This window comes from Triturus cristatus, chromosome 3_2 (assembly GCF_964204655.1).
Source record: "Triturus cristatus chromosome 3_2, aTriCri1.1, whole genome shotgun sequence".
NCBI lineage: Eukaryota > Metazoa > Chordata > Amphibia > Caudata > Salamandridae > Triturus > Triturus cristatus.
In genome coordinates, this window is record NC_140584.1 from 1168289922 (window position 1) to 1168315467 (window position 25546).

At 44.7% G+C, this 25546-nt stretch overlaps 1 protein-coding gene across 1 annotated transcript in view; it reads left to right on the plus strand.

The window, feature by feature from the left end:
* The window catches only part of PLCD4 (phospholipase C delta 4), a 514626-nt gene that overhangs the window by 282669 nt on the left and 206411 nt on the right, over positions 1 to 25546 (plus strand). Inside the window, exon 8 of the mRNA XM_085650039.1 lies at positions 868 to 1069. Coding sequence (XP_085506165.1) covers positions 868 to 1069 — 202 coding nt within the window. The remainder of the gene's footprint in view (positions 1 to 867; positions 1070 to 25546) is intronic.

The following is a 25546-nucleotide window of genomic DNA, read 5'->3' on the forward strand; positions in this document are numbered from 1 at the left end:
TCTAATACTGGGACCCTGATACAGCTCTAATACTGGTACACCTCTAATGCTAGACACCTCATACAGATGTAATACCGGGACCCTGATGCGGCTCTAATACAAGGCCACCCATACAGCTTTGTCAGTTAGTGTCATTCATGCTACCATAGTATATTAAGACCCAGGTACAGCTGTGAATGCTGGACTCCAGACGCAGTTCTATTACAGGGCCATACATACAGCTTCATCAGTACCCTCAATCCTGTTATTCCAATACTAGGAGCCAGATACAGCTCTAATACTCAAAACTTGATCTAGATATAATGCTGGCACCTCACAGAGCTCTAATACAAGGACGCCCACACCAGCAGCGGCCTGTGCAGGTAAGAGCGGTGGGGCCGGGTGGGGTATTTCGACAGATGACGATGAGGGGAAATTATTTATTTAATTTTCCCTAGTGGTCGTCTGTTGAATCCAACCCCCCCCGCCCAACCTGGCCCCAGCGCCCCACTGCTTGTACCTGGATGGGCCGCTGCTGGCCCACACAGCGCTGTCAATGAGCCTCAACCCTACCAGTCGAGTACCGAGACCCCGATGGCAGGGTAGTACTGTGACCCTGATGCCGATGTAGTACTGGGTCCCTCATGACGATGTAGTACTGGGTCCCTCATGCCGATGTAGTACTGGGTCCCTCGTGCCGATGTAGTACTGGGACCCAGATACAGATGGAGTAGTGGGCCTCCCATAATAATACCTCTTCAATATTGGGACCCTGATAAAGTTCTGAAATTAGAAGCCCAAGCATTGCTTTAAACCCGGGGTCTTGTGCAGCTGGTGCCCCTCTATGCCCATCTGGCCCACAGTCAGTGCAATGTCTTTCGTTTGCAGCCAAGAAGCTTCGCGCCATGAGTATTGATGGGTTCCTGGCCTACCTGCTCTCCCGCCAGGGTAACATCTTCAAGAAGGAACACCGCAAGCTCTACCAGGACATGACGCAGCCCCTGTGTCATTACTTCATCTCCTCCTCGCACAACACGTACCTGATCGAGGACCAGCTACGGGGCCAAAGCAGCATCGAGGGCTACATCAGGTGAGCAGAGGAGTGTGGGGTGCTGTTGAAAAGGGTTGCCGGTGAGGCACTGCAGAAAAAGGCCCGCGCCAACGAAGCGTGGTGGAACCGTTCCTCAGAGTCATGAAGGTTTGAAGACCTCTGAGCAGGACATGAGAGTTGCAGGTTGTGAGTGAGTGGTGTTTATGAACAGCGGGGGGTTGTTTTTATAGAGGCGGGGGCCAGTGTGAGTGCTGAAAAGGAGGTGAGACTGTATGTTGGAGACCATAGAGGCAGGGGGGTGCAAAGTAAGGTGTTACTGAGCATTGGTATGTGGGTAGCTTTATACCAGGAAATAATGCCTCTATGTAACAGAAAGCTGCACAATGAATGAATGAATGAATCAGAATTTTTATAACACATAGGTACTCCTAGGGGTGTCCCGGAGCTCACCTCACAGGTAGAGTCGCAGGATCTGACAGGACCTCTGTTCTTTTGTGAACAGCCATGTTTTCAGCCTTTTCTGAACATGGAAATTGATTTCACAGGCAGAGTTCAAGAGGGAGCTTATTACATGTTGATGACCCCAGATAGAAAAAGGTGAATTTTGGGACTCCAAGCCCATAGACTACTAGCAGATCGCAGGTTCCTGGGGGGAGGTAGAAGCTAATTCTGGCCCTCAGGTAACCACCCCCTTTGTGGACTAAATCCAGAGCTTTAAACAAAATCCTCTTACTCACTGGCAGCCAGTGGAGGGCACGTAGATGGGGAGACACATGCAATCTAGGAGGAAGATTGAGAAAAAGGCGGGCTGCCGTGGTCTGGGACACCTGAAGTCTATCGATCCAGTAGTTGGGTAGTCCCAGATACAGAGTGTTTGCACAGTACAGTCAGATAGTCTCAGATACAGAGCATTTGCATAGTCCAATCAGGTAGTCTCAGATACAGAGCGTTTGCATAGTCCAATCAGGTAGTCCCAGATACAGAGCGTTTGCATAGTCCAATCAGGAAGCTCAGATACAGAGCGTTTGCATAGTCCAATCAGGAAGCTCAGATACAGAGCGTTTGCATAGTCCAATGAGGTAGTCTCAGATACAGAGCGTTTGCATAGTCCAATCAGGTAGTCTCAGATACAGAGCGTTTGCATAGTCCAATCAGGTAGTCCCAGATACAGAGCGTTTGCATAGTCCAATCAGGTAGTCCCAGATACAGAGCGTTTGCATAGTCCAATCAGGTAGTCCCAGATACAGAGCGTTTGCATAGTTCAATCAGGTAGTCTCAGATACAGAGTGTTTGCATAGTCCAGTCAGATAGTCTCAGATACAGAGCGTTTGCATAGTACAGTCAGATAGTCTCAGATACAGAGCGTTTGCATAGTCCAACCTGGAAGCGAAGAGTGCTTGGACAACGGATTTTCTGGCAGAAAATGAGAGGAAGAGCAGAAACCTTTTTAGAATGCGAAGCAGGCGGAAGCAGGAGCTGTGTATGGGATTGGCCCAGCTTCATGTGTCGTGTTGAACAAACAAGGTAGCAAGTTGAAACGTTGTGGTCTGCTGGACATATAACTATCATACCGTCAGTATGGCGAGTTCGAAGTACGCACAATTCACAGTCATTTGCTGTATTCTAGAGTGACATACCATTCACCTTCCCTCCTTCCAGTGATTAGGCCCAGAAAATCATGTGTTATTAACAGTCAAGTGTTTTGGTGCTCTTTGAAACTAACATGACTGAACCCACACAGCTTGACTCTTCAAGGAGGACACAGTAATGGATGCATCAGAAAGAGCTTAAAGTGCTTTAGTAGAAAGAAGATTCACACCTGTGAAAACGTCCTATGGTGGCTATATATATCTGCATCTCAGACCTACAAAAAAAAATAATGTAAACATTTACAGCAAAAAAGTATGCGCAGAAGCCTCACATAAGTGCCAGGCCTCAGGCACAGCGACCAATGTTTACTTAAAGAGAAGAAGTCTGCAGGGGAGGAAGAAATACAGAGAAGAGAATTTAGGATTGTAAGACTGCAAGGTTTAGAGAAGCCATGTATCTAGAAGAATAAGGAACTGGCAGGCATACTACAGAGGTTGCTGTGTTCTGCATTTAAACACTATGTGGTGGGAGTGAGAAACCATGAGAGAGTGACAGAAGCACTGCATGCCAGAGACTTGCATTTTAGGCCTGAGGTGTGCAGTGTAGTTCCAGGAGGGCAGATTTCAGGATGAGGAATCACTGTGTAATTAACTTCTATTTGGCTTCAGTGTTTGCAAATATATATTATGTCAATATTCTAAACACCTGGTATGGATTCAGCCTCCAGGACCTGTGCTGGAAGCCCCTGGTGTAGCCTGTTGTTATTTACCATGTGTCTCACTTAATACGTTTTGGCAACCTATGTGAGAAGATGAAGGATGGCCCTGTCCAATGGGGCAAGGGTGAAACACACACAAACCGCTCATATGATTGAACAGTGTGTATGTGTGTGTGTGTGTGTGCATGTCTGTGTGTGCATTGATTAGAAAGATGACCAGTCAAAGCCCTGCACTCCATTGTGGAGGTCAATCATGGTCCCAGGATCTTCATAGGGTGTATGGCATCAGTGGCAGCAAACCTTTGGTGCATGGGTCACCAGGTGTATCCAGATCTCACCGTTTGGTTGATCAAAGGCTCATTTAAGGTAGACACGAACAACATAGTCTGTATCCAGGTGTCCCAAAGATTAGTTCTCACACTCAATAAAGAGAAATCTGTCTCTGCGCGAATCTCGCACAATTCATTTCTGGAGGCCACTCCTAGATGCAGACGAGGCAAAGGTGTATCACTTCAAGACAGATAAGTGAGTCTAGCGGCGTTGGCATTAGATTTAAAAGCCACCCAATGTCAAGGTATGCCCGCTGAAAAGATTACTACGTATGACGTTGTCTTGTATATGACTTATACTGTTTTGTCGATACAGTAGGAACTGACCAATCAATGTGCACAAATGTGTGCCTCTATCGATGACCAAATTCAGGTAACAGCGACAATGAATAAGGCTCTCCGGGGTGAACATCAACGAAGAACATGGAAGCAGACCGATCATATCCTCCGTCTTATTACAAGCAAATTATATCCAATGGCACTTGTAATAAGGTGGACAGGATATCCGTCACGTTTGATGTACCCATTCACCAATCTCTAAAGCAGGCCCTTAGTCTTAACCACGGATGCCTCAATGGATGGATGGGTGGGATTCATCTTCGAGGGTAGACAGCCAAAGGGGATGTAACAAACATGCACATCAATGTGCTGAAACAGAGGGCTGTCTTACGAGTAAATGCCAAAAAGGATTTTGCTCTGAGGCTGTGCCACAAAAGTGATGCAACCCCGCTGCACAATCATAGAAAATCTGGGCCTGTGTCTGTTCACAACCAGGGCAAACAAGGAAAGCCAGTTTTATGCCAGCAGATACCCACAGCTGGAATTGTGGGAGAGTGCAGTTCTGATCGCATGGTTATGGTTTTATGCGTTTGCTTTTCCACCTCTCCTCTTGCTTGCAAGAGTATCACAAAGCTCAAAAGGGAACCATGAGGGATTATCTGAATGGCCTCAAGGTGGCCCATTCACTAATAGTTCATGGATTTCCTGCAACTACAGGAAGAACCACCTATGCAGTTGGAAGTACAAACACATCGCAGCAGGAACCAGGGCAGATCCTTCTTCACAACCCAGGATCGTTGAAGTTGTCGGCATGACTCCTGTATTCCATGAGTTCTCTCACCGAGCCGTTCCTGCAGAGTGTAAAGCCATCTTTGCATCAGCCAGAGCTACATACACTAACAGAAGGTACACGGCAAAATGGGGAAGGTTTCGCTTTGGGTGCTTATCCGAAGCCCTTCACTCGTTCTTCTTTCAAGCTCACTAGATTTTGCCATACCTGTTAGAGTGGGCCTAAGCCATGCAGAAAGGGTACACCTCACAGTCATATCAAGGTACCGCTGCTCACCTGCATCACAATCCTCACAAAATAATGAGGGAATTTAGAAAAGGAGACTTTAGACCCTTCTACCGGACGAGAAAATCTCCACTACAAAGAGAACCCAACACAGTAGTATCCCAATTGATGAAGTCCTTTTGGAGCGGATCCACAGAGCCGATCATAAGTTTCTATCTGCGTTACTTTTGTCTCTCGGCTCAGCAAAGATAGTCAATGAAATGCTTGCGTGTCAGAATAATAGAATGCTATTAACAGTTCTTTAATGACAAGATGATACTGCTCATAAATCCATAGTTTATACCTAAAGATAAAATGGAATTTCATCTTAATAAACTGATAGCCCTTAAAAGTTCTTTCAGAATGCTAAGGATGCTGCAGAAAGGGATCTAGTCTCTCTGGACATGCACAGATGCCTAGAGTTTTATGCTGCGACAGCGACTGCAGGGACACCGCTCCTCACAAAACTCAACATAAGACAGGGAATCCATAGAAGCACCTGATGGCTTGAGTAACATTAAAAGATGTGAATACAGTCAATGCTTAGCAATTAATCTTACTTGCAGTAGCCCTGGCGAAGTCACTGGGTCATACCTGCATGACGAAACACGTGTAGGCTGCACTGGAATACTTATAAAAAGACTGAAGTCTTGAATAAAAGAAAGACTGTGTTAATGGACCTTTTTGGATTTCACATCTAAGGGCTACTGTAATATTGACACTTTGGTGTGCAAGCAAAGGGGTGTGCCACAACTCCTCTATCTAAACATCTTTAGTCAGTAGGTTAGGTATGTTAGGTGTGGGTGGCGGGTATGGTGGATATGGAAGGCGTGATAGGTTACTTAGGTGATTATGACAGGTTATGCAAAGGTTGGTAAGTATGGTAGCTATGGTCGACAGGTATGGTAGGAAGGTGTGATAGGTAGGTATAATAGGTTAGGCATGCTAGGTTGGTTTGTTAAGTTAAAGGTGGAAGGTAAGTACAACAGGTTGGCTATGGTAGAGTGGTTCGGTAAGTTATATATGGAAGGTAGGCATGGTAAGTTATGTGATGGTAAAACATAACATATTTACAAGTGTGTGATATTGAAGCATTTTCTAGACCTTTTACATTCTTAATGAGATACATAATCATGTAATGCTATTAAGAAACTACTCTTGATTATAGATGAGCAGTTTATTATATCTAAATGCTGGAAATGGTTAATGCTATGTGCTTACAGTTCACAGCATGAAATATAAAAAACAGTTCTGCCAAGTGCCATGCAGAAGGCTCAAACCAACGCATTTTAGTGCTGTTGTCTGCATCGCCACATTAAAAAAGAGCACTACTCACCCATAATAGCTCCTGGACCGAGGATTAGAAGGCGCTAATGAAGCTGCATAACAGAAACAGCGAGTGCACTTTAATTTGGCTGCAGTGCTGTTGCCGGGAGTAATGACTTTTTGTCTTACATTGGAACATGTCTCTGGGCTTTTCTTCTTTTTTTACAGTCCAGTAAGACACTAGTAGGCTGGGCGACTTCCAATACAGAAGCCTGGCCTCACTCTCTAGTCTCTGGGTGGACCCTGTGGTCAGTGGTGGGTCCTGAGTATTGAATAAGAGACAGCCAGGTGGTCATTATCCTTTGGTTGGCCCAGCAACCTCACGTGGGCATCTGACAGCGCCTTGCCTTCTGTTGTTTTCCACAAGGCACCCAGTGGCCACCATGTCCCAATCAGTAGATGAGTGTTCCAAAGGCGACGGCAGCCTTGTTTTTTCCATGGAGGGTCAGTGTAGACCTATAGCCATGGATGACACAGAGACAGACCCTGAAACGTATGGCCGCCTCACAGGTAAAAGAAAACAGCAGAGACCTTACTACAAATGTGCACCCCCACGCTTAGTTTAATCCTCCTCCACTGTCAAAACTGTGTGCACATGAACATTCGGGTGTGATCTCAAGGTGAAGCTGCTCAGTGGTTCTATCTGGGTCGAGACCTGAGTCACCTGACCCTGAGGTGTGTCGTGGTTTTATCCCATGGAATGTGTGCGTATGAAACATTTGCATCAGCATTAGGTGACACTGAAGAGAGTGCTGGCATGTATGATAACATTTGCTGGCTACCCAGTATTGTGCGAGGTTCACTCCAGAAAGAGAATGTCGTATTAAGTTATTCAGAAACTAATGCACTTTGGAACAGCCACGTTTTTAACAACTTCTTGAATTTCATGAAATCGAAGCAGATATGGATATGAAAAGGAAGTTTGTTCTAATGAAAAGGGGTCAAATGCAAGAAGGATCTGACACCAAATCTAGAAGAAGGGCCTTATTTGTGGACCTTAGCAGTCTAATGGGCTTATAATGGCAAAGTCTAGAATGAAGCTAGGCAGCAAGGGCCTTGTTTAATACCTTATGAGTCATCCAACATAGCTTAAAGATAGTCTGTTTCCTGATGGAAAGCCAATGCGAGGAGTTTAAGATGGAACAGAGGAAGGCCATACCGGAAGATTACAAATTTGCTGTGCAGCTGTATTCTGCACAACTTGCAGTTTATCCAGCAGGGTGTCATTAGCTGTAGCTAACAGTGCATTCTCATAGTTGTTAAAAGGCACTTTGTTAGGACAGGTCTGAAGTAAATCTACTTCATTAAACATATGTGTTGGACCTGATATCCTTATGGATATAAATGAAGGGGAAAGATTCTATAAGGTTTTCAGAAGCCGGAATCTCTACAGTAACTTTTTTGACATGCAGTTGCCCCTGACACCATGGATCACACTTTTTTCTTTTCTCAGCGAGCCTATTTATTGACTGCGAGTTTTAATTCAATTATTACAATCTGCAATTATTTAGAACAAGGAGAACTTTTCTTCATTTTGACAAACACATGCCCTTTACATAAAACGTGGAAAATTCTTTACATTTTTCACAATGACTTTACGGAATATCATACAAACATAAATGAAGTACTTTACACAAACGAGAAAATTGTTGCACTACAGTACTTAGATATCCGATTTGGTAGATTGTGGGGACTCTAGCTTGTCGGGTCCTCAACGTTGACTACTTCTTATGATCCTAAGCAGGGTCAGAAAGAGTTATTTCAGAGTGATTATATAGAGAGCGATAACTGAATTGTTGTTTTTGCTCTGTGGGGGACGCTAGTGTCTTGTTTTTATCCCAAGTTATCTGAATCTCTGCTAGCCGACGCGTTTCGACCTATATTATGTTGGACCTATGTATTAATAATAAGGTCTTCGTCAGGGCTCATAAATGGTTCCAATGGGACATCTTTTTCCTGTAAAAATAATAATACGCCTAATTTAAGTGTGTGTTCATTTTATGTGATATAAAAAAGAGTTTTTTTAAAAAAAAGACATTATTGGTGGAAAAACTTACGTACTACCAGTTATAGGTTGCTGTCATCTTCTTTGCCTATAACACACAAATGAGAATGGATTTATGAAATATGGGGTTCCCTGGTGGTTTTGTGGCTTGCTCACACTTCCAGGACGTGCTGTGTCTGCTTAGTTTTTACGTACCCTTTTGGTTGATTCTTAGGGTGAAGAAATGGCATGTGTTTCGGGTCCAATATCGCTTTTGCCGGCTAATTTCTCTGTAAATGCAAAGAAGAGCGAAAAATGTGATGGGGAGGGTGCCGGGCTGCTAATATTTTACTTATACATGAAGCGCTAGCATACGGGTCTGAATGAATAGACTGTAGCCACCACCTGTTTCTCATGGACTAACGGTGTGGGAAAGCGGAAGAGAGCTCTGTCCATTTAAATCGGGAGGTAGTGGCGGTCCTGAAATGCTCATTATAAATGCCAGTGAACGCTGATATGGAATGCCCCTTCATATCACCTTGATATAGTGGAAAGATCGCAGTCGTTGTATAGTAGTTTTTCGTACCTTGCTGCTCGTAAGTTGTAGATCCTGAATTGCTTCTATTCGGCGTTTGCTTCGTCTACGTCCTCAGCAGTTGGAAAAGGCTCCGATTCGGTGGGGCGTGCTGGTTGGTTCATTTGAACTTCCGGCGTGGCTACGTCCAGCGTCGTCCCCGATGCGTTGCTGTGGCAACGTTGGGTGTATATGCAGTTTCCTTTGTCTTTTAGTACTTCGTTTTTGAATCGGGGCAAATATCCTTCATCTATGAGACCCGTTCCTGTTAGTTATTAGCGCTGTTGTACATTCCTTTCCAGATTTTTTTGTTATGGTGCTACAGTATTGACGATGTTTGTAGCATCCGCCTGCCATTGTGTTAAGGCTGCCTGAAATGGTCAAATGTTCGTTATGATGAAGGGAACATCCTTCGTTTATTCCGGTGTTCAGTTCCGTGTTATTGTGAAAGCTTAATCACGGCTTGTGGCTGTCAATAAAACTTCATGTTGTTCTTCTGGTTTGTGGTTGTGTGACTTTGGTGGACAATAAAGTTCAATTTTTTCTAGTTGAAAAAAAGTTTTTGTGACTCATGTCGACCTCAAAACTCTGTACCACGGGAGGAAAAGACTGCTGGAACCCTTCTTCTATATAATGTGTGTTAGTTCTGTCATTTCATTTAGCCCGTTTTCGATAGTTCCCAGGAACATTATGGTTTTTGCTTCAATTTTGGATAATAAGGCGTCGATGTTTTTGCCTTTGATGTGGCACAGAACTGTCCATTTTAGATCGTTTGGACCATGGTTTTTTTCTATGCAATGTGATACCATGGGAGCGTTAGGTGTTTTACACTTAATTCTGGAACGGTGTTGGGAAATGCGATTTTTTATGGGTTGAGTAGTTTTCCCAATGTAGGCTAATGGGCAAGGGCAAAGAACGCAATATATGACGTTATGAGTATTGCAGTTGGTGAAATTTTCATGATTTATGTATTTCGGACCATACACAAATTGGGTTCCTTCTAATGTACTGTCACATGATACGCAAGTACCACATTTTCTGTGACCTTTGATCGGTGGTAGTGATAGCATGGTCCTCAGGGTTGTTTCTGGTTGTTTGATGGTTGTGTTGGCTCGTACAAGTTTCTCTCTTATGCTTGTGTTTTTTTTCAGTGCAAATATTGGAATTTGTGAAAATGATGGAATGCTTTTTATTGTGTTCCAATTCTTTCGGATGATTTTTTGCATCTCTGTTGTTTGACCTGAGAACGTGGTGACGCATACCAAAGGTGTACTTTTTTTCTCCTTCTTCGGAATGAGGAGGGACTCTCGTGGGGTGTACCATGCTCGTTTCAACGCCTTCTTGAGGAGTTTTTTGGGATCATTTCTCATTACCAGTTTCTCCAGTAGTTCTGTCGCATTTCTGAAATAATCCTCTTTTTTCAAGCAGTTCCGCCTTATCCTCAGGAACTGGCTAAATGGGAGGTTCTCGCGCAAATTGCGTTGGTGGAAGCTTGAGAAATGTAGGAATGTGTTTCTGTTCGTTTTTTTGGTGTAAAGTGTAGTGTATATATGGCCCTCTTCATGTTTGATTAGGAGGTCCAGAAAGTTCATTTCTACTTTGTTGTAGTTTACCGTGAATTGAATATTTGGGTTCCTGTTATTTAGCCAGATCACGAAGGTTTCAAGTTGTTCTTCATCCCCTCTCCACAGAAGAAACACATCGTCGATATATCGACGCCAAATTTTGATGTGTCCGTCGTAAGGGTTGTTGTTGTATTTCCATTTTTCCTCAAAGAGTGCCATAAACATTATGGCCGTTTCTGGAGCGAAGGGACAACCCATCGCGGTACCCATGATTTGTAGAAATTGTGTGTCATTGAATGTGAAGAAGTTGTATTTCAAGCAGATTTCTGCTAGCTGTATTAGGGAGGTCGTTGGTACATTATGTGGTCGAATGCGTTTGTCTAAGAACACTTGAAGAGCTTCCAAACCAGCTTCTTGGGGAATGTTGGAATACAGACTCACGATGTCAAGAGTCACTAGGAATTCATTTTCTTCATCAAAGGGGTAGTGTTCCAGCATGGTAATGGCTTGCATGGTGTCTTTAATGTAACTTGGTGTATCCCAGACTAGTGGTTTCAAAAACGTATCTACGTATTTGGCCGGTCTTTCAAGCATCGAGTTGACTTCCGAGATTATTGGTCTTCCTGGCGGGTTGCTGGAGTCCTTGTGCACTTTGGGAAGGACATACATGATTGGTGTCCGTGGGTTGTCATTAATCAGAAATTGTGACTCTTTTTTTGTTAACCAACCTTCTTCCTTTCCAGTTTGTATAATGGGCAGTAATCTCTCTTTGATTTTTTTATTCCAATCTTCGTTGGTTTTCCGGTAGTATTTGTTATCTGATAGTTGTCGCTGTACTTCCAGCTCGTATTTCTCTCTGGGCCAAATTACAATTCCTCCTCCTTTATCGGCTGGCTTTATTATAAGGCTCTTACTGTGTGATAGGTGTTCTAGAGCTTTTCTTTCATCCTTTGTAAGGTTCCATTTGGTGAATGTTATCTTTTTTTCAAGGTTATCCAAGTCTCTTAATACATTTTTCTCAAATGTTAAGAGTTCAATGGGCATGTTGGTAGCGCTATGAAAAAATGTCGAAGGATTTTTCAAGCCTGAAAAATTTCGAGGTATCGTCTCTTCGCTATCCTGGAAAAATATTTTGAGTCGCATTTTGCGAAATAATTGGATTATTTCCATTTTGGTTTGATTGAGGTCTGGTCTCACGGTGGGGATAAATGATAACCCTTTCTGGAGTACTTTGATTTCATCTAAGGTTAAATCGTAGTTTGATAAGTTGTATATGCAATCCGTCTCTTCCATTACCAATGGTATACGTTCCTCCGGGTGGTGATCTCCCCTTGGTATTGATTGGATTGGGGGTTGTACCATCTGTTTGCTCGTGATCTGCCTCTCGGTCGGCTGTTTCCTCTGTCTAAAAAAGGAGCCGGCTGGTAGAATGGTCTTTGTTGATTGTTTCTGGTAGTGGAGGATCCTTCACTTTCACTTGAGGTGCCCGAGGAAGATGAGGCGTCCGAGAATGTGAGAAACCGTCTCTTACTTCTTCCTCCCTATGTTCCAAGGGCTACGGTGTTTTGAGGTTGTTTGTAGTATTCCTTGTCTAGATATGGGTAAATCCTGATTTCTGAAAAGTTTGTTATATCTTTGTGTAGTTTTAATCTTTTTGCGTCTTCTGTGTTTTTTTTGAAGGTCGTATTCTCTTTTTCCAGTTTACACAGTAGTGTTTGGGCGTTTTCTATCGCTGAGTTGTTCAGCAAAGGTTCTTCTAATTCTTTGATTAGTTCTAGTTCTTTGTGACTCAAACGCTCTGCAGTTTTAATTGAATGGAACATCCAATCTCTTGAACATTTGGTTCCGATGTGACTAAATCCTTCCAGGTATTCGGGTTGATCTGTGAATATAACAGGAATATTCTTTACTTGTAATCCAGATGGTATTGTGCCGGCTCTTAGATGTTCTAGTAATACTTCGCCGTGTAGGGCTGTTCGTATTTGTTTTTTCTTGAGCCTTGTTATTTTTTCCAAGTCTGATTGCTGGGCAAAACTTGTTAGGTTGTTGCCTAGATTGAATGTAGATGGACGTCTTAAGAGTTCTTCAATGTCCTCCTCTCTGATACTGAGAGTTTTGGGTTCTGTCATTGGTATATGGAGGATTGAATCAGTAATGAGTTAATCTGGTCCTTAGTTTGGCCTGGTTTCTGGGTACGCAAGTTTTTATGAGATTCTAAAATTGGTTATGGGTTGGGCAGTGTTTTGTCTCAGTGTGGGAGTGTTCAGAAATAATTTGAGCCACCTAGATGACTTTAGTCTAGGTGACGGGAGCTTTTAATTCCCTACGGTAAACGATTCTACCTATACCCTCGTAGGCCTGGTGCCCACTCTACATAGGGATATAAATGAAGGGGAAAGATTCTATAAGGTTTTCAGAGGCCGGAATCTATACAGTAACTTTTTTGACATGCAGTTGCCTCTGACACCATGGATCACACTTTTTTCTTTTCTCAGCGAGCCCATTTATTGACTGCGAGTTTTAATTCAATTATTACAATCTGCAATTATTTAGAACAAGGAGAATACTTCTTCATTTTGACAAACTGCTCGAAAAAAGAGGATTATTTCAGAAATGCGACAGAACTACTGGAGAAACTGGTAATGAGAAATTATCCCAAAAAACTCCTCAAGAAGGCGTTGAAACGAGCATGGTACACCCCACGAGAGTCCCTCCTCATTCCGAAGAAGGAGAAAAAAAGTACACCTTTGGTATGCGTCACCACGTTCTCAGGTCGAACAACAGAGATGCAAAAAATCATCCGAAAGAATTGGAACACAATAAAAAGCATTCCATCATTTTCACAAATTCCAATATTTGCACTGAAAAAAAACACAAGCATAAGAGAGAAACTTGTACGAGCCAACACAACCATCAAACAACCAGAAACAACCCTGAGGACCATGCTATCACTACCACCGATCAAAGGTCACAGAAAATGTGGTACTTGCGTATCATGTGACAGTACATTAGAAGGAACCCAATTTGTGTATGGTCCGAAATACATAAATCATGAAAATTTCACCAACTGCAATACTCATAACGTCATATATTGCGTTCTTTGCCCTTGCCCATTAGCCTACATTGGGAAAACTACTCAACCCATAAAAAAATCGCATTTCCCAACACCGTTCCAGAATTAAGTGTAAAACACCTAACGCTCCCATGGTATCACATTGCATAGAAAAAAACCATGGTCCAAACGATCTAAAATGGACAGTTCTGCGCCACATCAAAGGCAAAAACATCGACGCCTTATTATCCAAAATTGAAGCAAAAACCATAATGTTCCTTGGAACTATCGAAAACGGGCTAAATGAAATGACAGAACTAACACACATTATATAGAAGAAGGGTTCCAGCAGTCTTTTCCTCCCGTGGTACAGAGTTTTGAGGTCGACATGAGTCACAAAAACTTTTTTTCAACAAGAAAAAATTGAACTTTATTGTCCACCAAAGTCACACAACCACAAACCAGAAGAACAACATGAAGTTTTATTGACAGCCACAAGCCGTGTTTAAGCTTTCACAATAACACGGAACTGAACACCGGAATAAACGAAGGATGTTCCCTTCATCATAACGAACATTTGACCATTTCAGGCAGCCTTAACACAATGGCAAGCGGATGCTACAAACATCGTCAATACTGTAGCACCATAACAAAAAAATCTGGAAAGGAATGTACAACAGCGCTAATAACTAACAGGAACGGGTCTCATAGATGAAGGATATTTGCCCCTATTCAAAAACGAAGTACTAAAAGACAAAGGAAGCTGCATATACACCCAACGTTGCCACAGCAACGCATCGGGGACGACGCTGGACGTAGCCACGCCGGAAGTTCAAATGAACCAACCAGCACGCCCCACCGAATCGGAGCCTTTTCCAACTGCTGAGGACGTAGACGAAGCAAACGCCGAATAGAAGCAAGTCAGGATCTACAACTTACGAGCAGCAAGGTACGAAAAACTACTATACAATGACTGCGACCTTTCCAATATATCGAGGTGATATGAAGGGGCATTCTATATCAGCGTTCACTGGCATTTATAATGAGCATTTCAGGACCGCTACTACCTCCCGATTTAAACGCACAGAGCTCTCTTCCGCTTTCCCACACCGATAGTCCATGAGAAACAGGTGGTGGCTACAGTCTATTCATTCAGACCCGTATGCTAGCGCTTCATGTATAAGTAAAATATTAGCAGCCCGGCACCCTCCCCATCACATTTTTCGCTCTTCTTTGCATTTACAGAGAAATTAGCCAGCAAAAGCGATATTGGACCAGAAACACATGCCATTTCTTCACCCTAAGAATGTGCCAGACACTTAAGTGGTCCTTTAAACATGTGCCAGGCCTGCCATTGCAGCCTGTATGTGCAGTTTTAAACTGCCATTTTGACCTGGCAAGATAAACCTCTTGCCAGGCTCAAACTTCCTTTTTAACACATATAAGTCACCCATATGGTAGGCCCTAAGCAGCCCAGTGGGCCGGGTGCAGCGTATTTGAAAAGTTAGGCATGTACTTTTACGTTTTACATGTCTTGTAAGTGAGAAAAGTCTAAATTCGCTTTTCACTATTGTGAGGCCTACCTCTCCCAAAGGATAACATTGGGTTACCTTATTGCATATAATAGGCGATAACTTTAAATTGGGAGAAGATGAGTATGCCATGTTTGGTGTCTGAGAAATAGTCATTTAAAAATCCTCTTTAATGGTAAAGTTGGATTTTAAGTAAGCCTGGCGGTGATACTCCGCTCGCAGAGTTTGTGGAGTGTCCGCATTACACGGAGCTCGCGGAGTATGCAGAGCGGAGTTTTTTTCCACGCTCGCGCTCGTCAACATCAATCCACCTCCCAGTGGGATTTTTTCTCTTTCTCGCTTGTCAACGTCAATTTGGTTTAGCACGAGCGAGGGAAATCAACCTCCGGCGAGATTTCTCAACGCCGGCGATCGGAAAATCTACTTGAGCAGCAGAAAGGAAGCAGCACCCGCTTGCGCTCTCTAGTGCTGTGCATGGTGGTGTTCGCGATAATTTCACAGCACTGACAAACACCCGGCACTAAAAATTACGGCGAACAGCATTTTTTTAACGCACTCTGCCGCTTACCGAGCCCCGCGTAGTGCAGTGTAGCTTTTTTGCACTCGCGGAGTTCCGCGTAACAGAACTCCACGAACTCCGCCCAGGGCTAATTTTCAGTTACAATTTTGAAAATGGCACTTTGAAAAAGTTACAGTTTTCCTGCCTTAACTATTTGGTGCCTCCAGCCTGTTCCTGGGTCACATCACTGGGTGTAGTTGGCAGTTGGACTTTGTTTATTCCTCCCAGACATCCACACAATAGAGTGATTAGGTGTGCCTGAAGGGGCCATCAATTAGCAAGATGGTCTGGGAGCTGGGCACAGCCCCGTTTGCAAATTAATAGGCTATGCCCTGCCTTCATGCAAAGGACATGTCACCACTGCATTGTACATTTAGCCAGCTTGGAGCCAGGATAGGGGAGGCAGGGAACTTCAAGAACTTCAAGTGAAATTCTCTAGAAACTTCTTGTACTTCAAGGTGGGCACCAGATATAAATATTGGACCCTCAGACCCAACTCTTCAGTACACTCCTGGACCTGTGTATACTACAGAAGAAGGACTGCAATAGCAGTCCTCTGCTGCCAGAAGGACTACCAACCTGCTGGCCTGCTTGCTAAGAAGGAAGACTGGACCTTCACCCTCCATTGCAGGCTGAGATGACTCCAAGTGCCAGCCAGCTGACCGCCTGTTCTAAGCTACAGGGACATAACAAGTTCCAGTAGCTCCCTGCAACTGCCCAACTGACTTGCTACCTGGACCTCCAACTGGACCTGCCTGAACCCTGCTGCGCTCTGCTGGAGTGAGTTCATGATCCCCAAGAGATGCGCCTCAGGTCCTGGATCCTTGGTGTGGCATCAGTTGAGCAGCTCTTTCCTCAAGAAAATGAGAAATCATGAAGTATCGGGCTCTTCCCGAACACCAAGATCTTGTTGCCAGCACCACCCACCAGAGGAAAGTTCCAGCAAACCCAACTTTTCACACCACCACCTCAGCGCTACGGCATCAACAACTTGTGGTGACCACTAACGTGAAGCTCCAACAGCGCCTGCTTGCGACACATAGCGGACACACAATTGATGGTTGGAATGCAGAACAAATCAAAACATTCACCCCCAGTCAAGCGATCTAGGTTAAATCCATCATTCTTTTGCTCACCATGCCACCCCAGTTTAGACCTGGCCATATGCAAATCAGTCTTGACCCTGTGCCTTATGGGAACAGTTGAGCCCAAACTGCCAAGCCAGGTCCTCCCTGGACCGGAAACAAGCATCCAAGGACGAGTTTCGGGGTTTCACCCCTCTTCAGCCAGGATAGCTTGATTCCAGTGGCACAGTGAGCCCAGGACTCACATCTGGGCATACCTGGCGCACTTAGGGCGAGAAAGCAAAGGACACACTATTGATGGACGGAATGCAGAACAAATCAAAACATTCACCCCCCCAGTCAAGAGATCTGGGTTAAATCCATCCTTCTGTTGCTCACCATGCCACCCCAGTTTAGACCTGGCCATATGCAAATCAGTCTTGACCCTGTGCCTCATGGGAACAGTCCAGCCCGAACTGCCAAGCCAGGTCCTCCCTGGACAGGAAACAAGCATCCTAGGTCCGGTTTCGGGGTTTCACCCCTCTTCAGCCAGGATAGCTTGATTCCAGTGGCACACAACAACATCTTCACGCTACAGAGATAACCGTCTGTGACTCCCGGCTTCCTTGTCGCGCTACATTGAAGACTATCCATGAAGCTTTCCCTGTCCCTCGCTGCCCCTTCCACCTCAAACTTAATTCTTGCATTGAATTTCAAAGGTTATTCTTTCAGCAGGACTAACCTGGTCCCGGAACTCAATGCGTTAATTTTCGAAGGTAATTCTTTCAGCAGTGCTAATCTGGTCCCTCTATTAATCCCGCGCATCCCTTTAATCTTTAAAATTGCAAATCTCCGGTTCTACAGATTGCAGTTTTGTCATTTTGGTGAGAAATTATTTATTACATTTTACTCAATTTTTCTAAATTGATGTGGGATTTTTCTTGTGGTGTGTTTTCACTTTAATATTGTTTGAAGTGCTGCATAAATACTTTACACATTGCCTCTCAGTTAAGCCTGACTGCTTTTGTGTCAAACTACCAGAGGGTTGAGCACAGGTTAATTTGAGGTTTGCTTGTTTTTCACCCTGACAGAGATTGTGACTACTGCTTGAGTAGGGTTTCCCCCCCCCCCAACTAGTAACCGGTTTTCTAACAATAAGATACATATAATAAAACCCTCAATAATACACAGTAGCCAACCTGACCAGCCCATCTCTCTTAAGGTTCCCTCCCAACATGTGAAATTCACACCCAAGAACTTTCACACGCCCCCCTTTTTCTTTACTCTTTCGCATCTGAAGCCCATTCTTGCTACAGACACCTCACCCAAGCATGCCCCAAAACTCTCCCATTATTCAAACCATGCTTCAATAGGTCCTGGAGTTGTCCCCCAGGGGCGGCTCTATGTTCCTGCCCCCCGAGGGGTGGATACACCTGCTTGTGACTCCTCATCTCCCCAACTACCACCACGCAGGATAACCCTGCTACGGAGTTTTCCATTCCCCTCACCTCCACCACTCAACAGAAAACAACAGAAACAGCTGCGTGGCCAAAAGCTGATGCAAATCCATGAGATAAAAACCGTTATCAAAAAGTGACAAATGAACACCATCAGTGAAAAATAAATTAACATCTTCCTCCGTGATGTGATCGTGGACCAATACTTTCACACCATTCTCCCAACAAAATACTTTCATGGCCTTGTTCTGTTTTCACCTGGCTTCTCCCACTGCAGTATGCTTAACAGCACCTCACCAATATCTCCTGGGCACAAATGCTCTCCACGCCGCGCACTTGCCCACCCAACTCTGACAAGTCTGCATCGAATCTTCCTTCATGGCTTTGATCAAGGTCAACCCCAAGAGCTGGACTAAATCTTTCTTGCCCAAGTGGACAATTAAAAGGTCAGGAAATCCCCTCCCTTCAAACAGCTCAGCCATGAAAGGGAGTAACTGCCCCCATCTTATTGCGCTCTTACCCCACCAACTGACTTCATGACGGCTGCTCGGTAACCCTAAAGAATGGCTTTTAGGGAGACTATCTGGAAATTTTGCAGCCTAGCGCACTAAGGAATGTCCAACTATCCATGTCACCATTTTTCCAACTGCTGGACCTTTGGCACAACCTCCGAAAAAACAGAACAATTTTAGAAAACAAAATAAAAACGTTATGAAAAGTAATAACTCAATCCGCAGCCTGATGTAATGTTCAGCACATCTAGAGCGCCATTTCCCAAAATGGCTGATAATTGCACTATGCAGTCCCATGCACGCTGCTTCAGAAGCAGCTCATATTCTAAATGAATGAGTACCAAAACGCTTTGCATTCACTCCCAAATAAACTAAAGCCTTCCTAAGATCACCTAACACATGGGCCACTGTAACTTTCTTACCATTGGAATGACAAAAAATTGGTCCATCTCTCCTTTGGCAGCCCATCAAATACCTGTGTCCAACCTCTACAGGACACACCTTACGTACCTCGCATCGCTGAAGCATGATCCACTGCCCTCTATCCTTTTGATCCATCTTCGATTGAAGCAACATTTTGAAAAGCTCACTCTCCATTACCACGTATGGAAAATGTAAGCCATGACTGCCTTTAACACCCAAAAGCTCAGAAACGCAGAAAGTCCCAAAAAACATCTAAACTATACACAATCGAAAAATCCACACTTCAAAATCATAATAACAACAAACTACCAATGCTTGCATTAACCTCAGAAGCAACTGTTTCGCTTATAGACTCCACACAACCCTGAAACCTGAACTATCTCAACAGACCTCACCTTGCCAAATCCCCTACAGCAGGGTCATAATCCCAAAACAGCTTACCATAAAAAGACAAACCAGCCTACTTACCAGAAATAGTCGATGCTGACAAACCTCTATCAATAAACATCAACACAAAGTTCATAGCATCTTCCTTGCGCTGTAAAAGTCCATCCTTACCAATCCCACCCCGTCTGGCACTGCTCTCGATAAACTTCTTCCCTAACTGAAAATAGGACCTTCTAGTAGTACTAGATACGTAATGTGCCACCTAACTCGCAACCCTCATTCCCCCAGTGCCCAGATGTCCACGAAAACTCTGTCTTCTTGTCTTCTGCACCAGAAGCCAACTGCGGAACCTCTGCCACTGTGAACAAGATAAAACATCAGGTATACCATTGCTTTCACCCGGTATAAGGTGATATAATGCAAACATCCTAGCATAAACCTCCTCAGCAGTCTCAGAGCCTGCAAATCACGGGCCTTCTGTTTGTTGACCAACTCAATCATTGTCATGTTATCAACATTTAACAGCACCTGTCTATTAGCCACCTCCTGACCGCATAGGGGTTCAAAAAGCAAGGTTCCTCCCCTGTGCCATCTTATGACTCTGGCCATTTCCCACATACCATCTTCCGTCCCAGAAAAGGCAAAAACCTGCAGCTCCTGCTGAGTCTGAAAAAACTTAAACATGCCAAGATGTCTCTTCCTCAACAAAAACTGACTCCATTGAAATAAACCAAAAATGTTGTCAGACTCTGAAATCTGCTCTTAAAGCCAATGCCACCCTCATATTCTGGTGCTGTAGCACTTCTCCCGACATTGCCAAACCGATCCTCCTGCAAAATGTTCTCCCTGCTCGCACTGCACTACATGCAAAATTAAGATTATCCAAAATGCACTGCACTTTCCGTAATTCCCATTCCCGAGCTTCTCTCGCCTCAGCTAGCAAGGCAAGCACCTCTTCCACTTTATGTTCCTGCTCGTCCCCTCTTGCACCGGCCCTCAAGAGCCGCTTCCCACTTTCCAGCCTCCCAGCTGTCCAACCCTCCCCCTCACACTACTTAATGGCGGCCGCTGCACGATGCTCAGGCATCAAAGACAAGCCTGTCTGCTCCCGTCCACGCATTGACCGCGCCGAGCGCCACAGACCCTGGTTCTTGGACCATCCATTGCAACAACACTAGCACCCTCCAGGCCCTCAACACAAGATGCCACTCCACTTGCCACCTCGCATTGCCGAAGAATACCAAAGGCCGGTTCACCTTCCCATCTGCCAACTGCAACTTTACCGACCTCCGCACACCAGACCTACCGACTGCACGACCCAGACACAGACCTCGGATGTATCCTACTCAACACCATCTCCCTTAAAAGACATGTCTTGGAGACCTAGGACCTGCTCAACGTCACCTACCCCAAGGTTGCCTTTTTCACAGAAACCTGGGTGAACTCCAGCTCAGCTCCGGACATCGCCATCCCTGATAGATATAAAATCATCCACAAGGACTGCATCAACTGATTGGGAGGAGGCATCGTCATCATATACAAAGACACCCCCTGCCTCATAACCAGCTCCGACGACCACTCACGCAACATAGAGCACTTCCACTTCCATATCAAGAACAACCCGAACACCACTCTCTGAGTCATCCTTGTCTACAGACCCCCTGGACCCCGCCCCCCTTCAGCGAAACCAGAGCTGACTTCATCGCACACCACGCTCTCGCCTCAAAGTACTGCATCCTCCTCGGCGATCTCAATTTCCACCTGGACAACTTTAAAGACCACAACCCCCCATCCCTACTGAAAAACAACCCCACCGTCACCACACGTTCGACCCCATCTTCTCCGCCAGCAACAACATCGCTCTCAGCCACACTGGACCGACCACTTCACCAAACCCACCATACGCCACCATGCCACCATGCCTCCTACAATCTTCACAGAAGCCATATGTCCTTAGTCCATTTGTATTCAACCCAAGAAAAAGGGACAGGCTCCTTCGGCTTTGTTATTCCAGCCTCTTCAGGACAAATGAAAAAAGAGGTGTTGTAGTACTGATAGTCCAATCAGGCAAAAGAGTCCCGTGAATTGTCTAAGAGTGTTTGGGTGCTCCTAACCGCGTTCATGTCGCTTGACTTACTGCGCGACCTCATGGCATCCAATACACCGTAGCGTTCCCTCTCCAAATGCACCACACTGCCGCAAATAAGCTAACTTTAGACCTGAAGTCTAAGTTCAGGCCTTAAGTCTAACTTTAGACCAGAATTCTTAACTTAGACTTCAATTCTAACATTAGACCTGAAGTCTAAACCTAGACCTTAAGTCTATCATTAGACATTAGGAGCCATGTTATACAAGTGCCCCGGGGTGCAACGGCCGTTTGCTCCTGCTGTGCGCACCCCTGGGGCAATTAGGTATTACAGAAGGGGGCGCAGAGGCTTGTGCATCCTCTTCTGTACTACTGAAAGCTCTGGCGCACATACAGTGCCAACGCTTCCTCATGAGGGCGTACCCTCATTTGCATAAAAGCGTTGCCCCATGCAAATGAGAGAATTCCCTTGCCTCTGCATTCGCGCCGGGTTACAGACGCGGACGCAGAGGCAAAGAAGCTCTCAGGAGGCACACAGCCAGTGCACCACCTAGAAGGTGGTGCACTGTCAGGTTAGGTGGTGCACTGTCCGGGAACCCCCTGATTGCAGCCCTCTGGTGGGGGAAAAGTGGGTTCCATTGACCCCCCCAGACATCCCCTTTCAGGTGGGTGCAGTCACTCACTGCACTTGCCTGCAAGGGGCTCTCTAATCCCCTTTAAAAGTTCAGGCGTGTGCCACCTGCACTGTGAAAACACAGTGCGGCTTTAAAGCAACCACTCCGTTTTTCACCTGCATGTGCTGGCCCCAGGACAGTGTGAGTTCGAGACTGCCCCCATGGCAGAGCATTCACCCTAATATGGTGTATTTTCCTTGATTGCGCTGGGTGCACTTTTTAAAAGGTGCGCCTGGCTCAATCAAGGAAAATGCGCCGTATGCATAATGTGGCCCCAGGTCTAAACATAGACCTCAGGTCCAAACTTAGTTTAAATTTACCTCTGTGAATCGGGCCCTGAATGTTTCCAGAGTAATCCAAACTCATAATGCCAATTACACAACTATCTTTTTGTCTTGTTGACTTTTTTTCTTTCAACTTGCTGTTCATTGTTGAAAGCCCTTGACAAGTGGTCTATGCAACAGACTACATTATTTGCATGTATACTCTGGATGTAAGTTTTTAAAAAGAATGATGACACAGTAAATCTGAAAAGTACAATCCATAACCTATATTGACGTCTATGCACCATATTGTGCTCTTGTCCATATACACCCTTTTAGGCACAGTTTAGTGTAACTCCCTTAAATTCTTTCACAATCTGTACAGCACTTTGAGACCCATGTGGACCAACCTGCACTATTGAAACTATAAAGAGAGTCAATGGCGGCCCAGATTATTTGTCATGGTTGTCAACGATATGCAGCAAGAAAAGAAAAATAACGTGGCACATTAAGTACTAGTATTCTTTATTATGTCCATTTACCAGTATATTGTCTGGGCAAAGCTTTCACCTCATTAGTACCAGTTACCACCTGAACACAGCAGCATCTACTGAGGCCTACCGCTATGCAAGCCACCCGAGTGCCCCTACCCCTTCCACAGAGCAAGTTATATTAAATGTAAAGTCTGGTATTGTTAGAATTTAAACATTTTCAATTCTATTCATTCACAACAAAATCATAATTACTCCTGGATCTGATACTGCTAACATGCATTGGCAACACCAATAGGTTTGAATTGTTTTAGCATATGATCATTGCTGGGTGATATGTGTGGACACGGATAATGCTTGGAGTCACACTCAAACAATGGTTACTGCCTTGATTTATTCGTGAGAAGGTGTCACTCTAAGTGCCACTCATTTGACATAGAATGTCACTCATATGCCTAACTAAAACCATAGAAATGTCACACACAAGCAATCTGAAAACTTGGCAGTCATAACAAATACTACAACTGCTGCTGCTAGCACCAATAATAATAATGACTACAAAGACCTCCTTCTCTGAACAGACTACATTAGCAGGGTTAAGCTGGTCCTTGAAGGAGAGTGCTCCAAGATTGAGACAAACGATGATTTGTGTATTGCAAGTACTGATTTTAAAAAGCGCTCACAACAAAATGTAGAGTGATAGACACTTTTGACAAGGGCCAGTACTTTTGGGGTGGCTTTAAGAAAGCCCAGCTACACATCTTTACCTTGTGAACAAAAAAACTGCAAATCCAACAACATGTTGTTATGATAGTTGATCAAATAAATGGAATTGCAAGGGTGATTAATGAACAGTGATGTGCCTTTATTATAGGCTCATCCATCCAAGCATTAAAGCTGTAAATAAGCAATTAAAATGTTGTTTTCGTCTGCAAAGTAAATAAATCACATAACATACAGAGCCCCAATTTCATCCTATGTTGCGCTGCATCAATCAATCAATCAAGGTTTGTATAGCGCAGCTAATCACCCATGAGGGTCTAAAGGCGCTGAGGGGGGATGAGGCGCTGCTGATCTGTCTCAGTGCTGGGTTCAGTCGAAGAGCCAGATCTTGAGATCCTCCCTATATTTGGTCAGTGACGGGGTTTGCCTGAGGTGGAGGGCAGGTCTTGGTGGCGAGGTAGAAGAAGGATCTTCCTTCTGTGCTGGTCTTGCGGATCCGTAGGCTGGTGGCCAGGGCAAGTTGGGCAGAGCGGAGGTGTCTGGTGAGTACGTGGAATGAGAGGTGGTGGTTCAGATGTGCTGGACCTGCATCGTGGAGGGTTTTGTAGGCGTGTGTGAGGAGCTTGAAAAGGACTCTTTTGTTGACTGGGAGCATGTGGAGTTCTCACAGCTGTTCGGTGAAGTGGCAGCGGCGAGGGATGTTGAGGCCCAGTCTGGCTGCAGCGTTTTAAACCTTCTGTAGTTTCCTGAGGAGTTTCTGGGTGACTCTGGCACAGAGTGCGTTGCCGTAGTCGAGTCTTTCGCTGATGAGCGTGTGGGTGACCGTCTTTCTGGATTCGGTGGGAATCCAGCTGAAGGTCTTTTGAAGCAGGCAAAGCATGTGGAAGCATGATGAGGAGACGACGTTATCTGGTTCATTGTCAGCGATGAGTACAGTATGATGCTGAGGTTTCATGCGTGGTCCGTGGGTGTGGGGGGTGTTCCTAACGCGGCGGGCCACCAGGAGTCATCTGCAGTTTAACAAAAGAACTTCTTGAACTTATTATCAAAATCTACTGAGAATATGAATGGGACAATATATCCATGCTCAGAATGTCATGGCCTTGATAGATACCCCTCCCAGCAATCACAAAGTGTTGTTCTTCAGTGTCTGAATCCGGACTTTTATACAAGGATACTGACTGCAAAGGGCCCGACTATAGGTCCATCTCTGTATTGTAGGCCTTGACACAGAGGCTGGAAAAGCTTGTTGACATCCAGCTATCAGAATATCTTGAGAAAGGGAATTTGCTACGCCCTAGTCAATCTGGTTATCGTCCCCGTCATAGCACTGAATCAGCTGGAAACATAATTTACCCGCATGTTAAACAACGCATGCCATTACAATGTGGTTATTACAATGAATACGTTGTTACATCGCATGCCATTACAACGCAAGCCGTTACAACGACTTGCTGTAGGGGCAGAAGGTGTTGGATTTCAATTCCAACACCTTCCCTACTGTTGCACAGACTGGAGTTGGAATAGTAAATTATACTATTCCAACATCCAGGGCCCCCCTACAGCAAGTCGTTGTAATGACTTGCATTGTAATGCTATGGATGTAACAACCCGGTCGTTGTAATGACCGCGTTGTAATGTCATGCGTTCTAAATGCCTGGGTTATAATGTGGCCTATTCGAATCAGCATTACTGGAAATCTCTGACCATATCAAATTGGCTTTGGATTCCGGAAAAAGTACAGCCCTGATTCTTCTTGACGTGCCTGCCTCCTTTGACACCATCCCACACTCTATCGTCCTGCTCCATATTTCCATCTTGGGTGTGGATGCTTCTATGTGGGACTGGTGCAAGTCATTTTTGACCAATAGAGG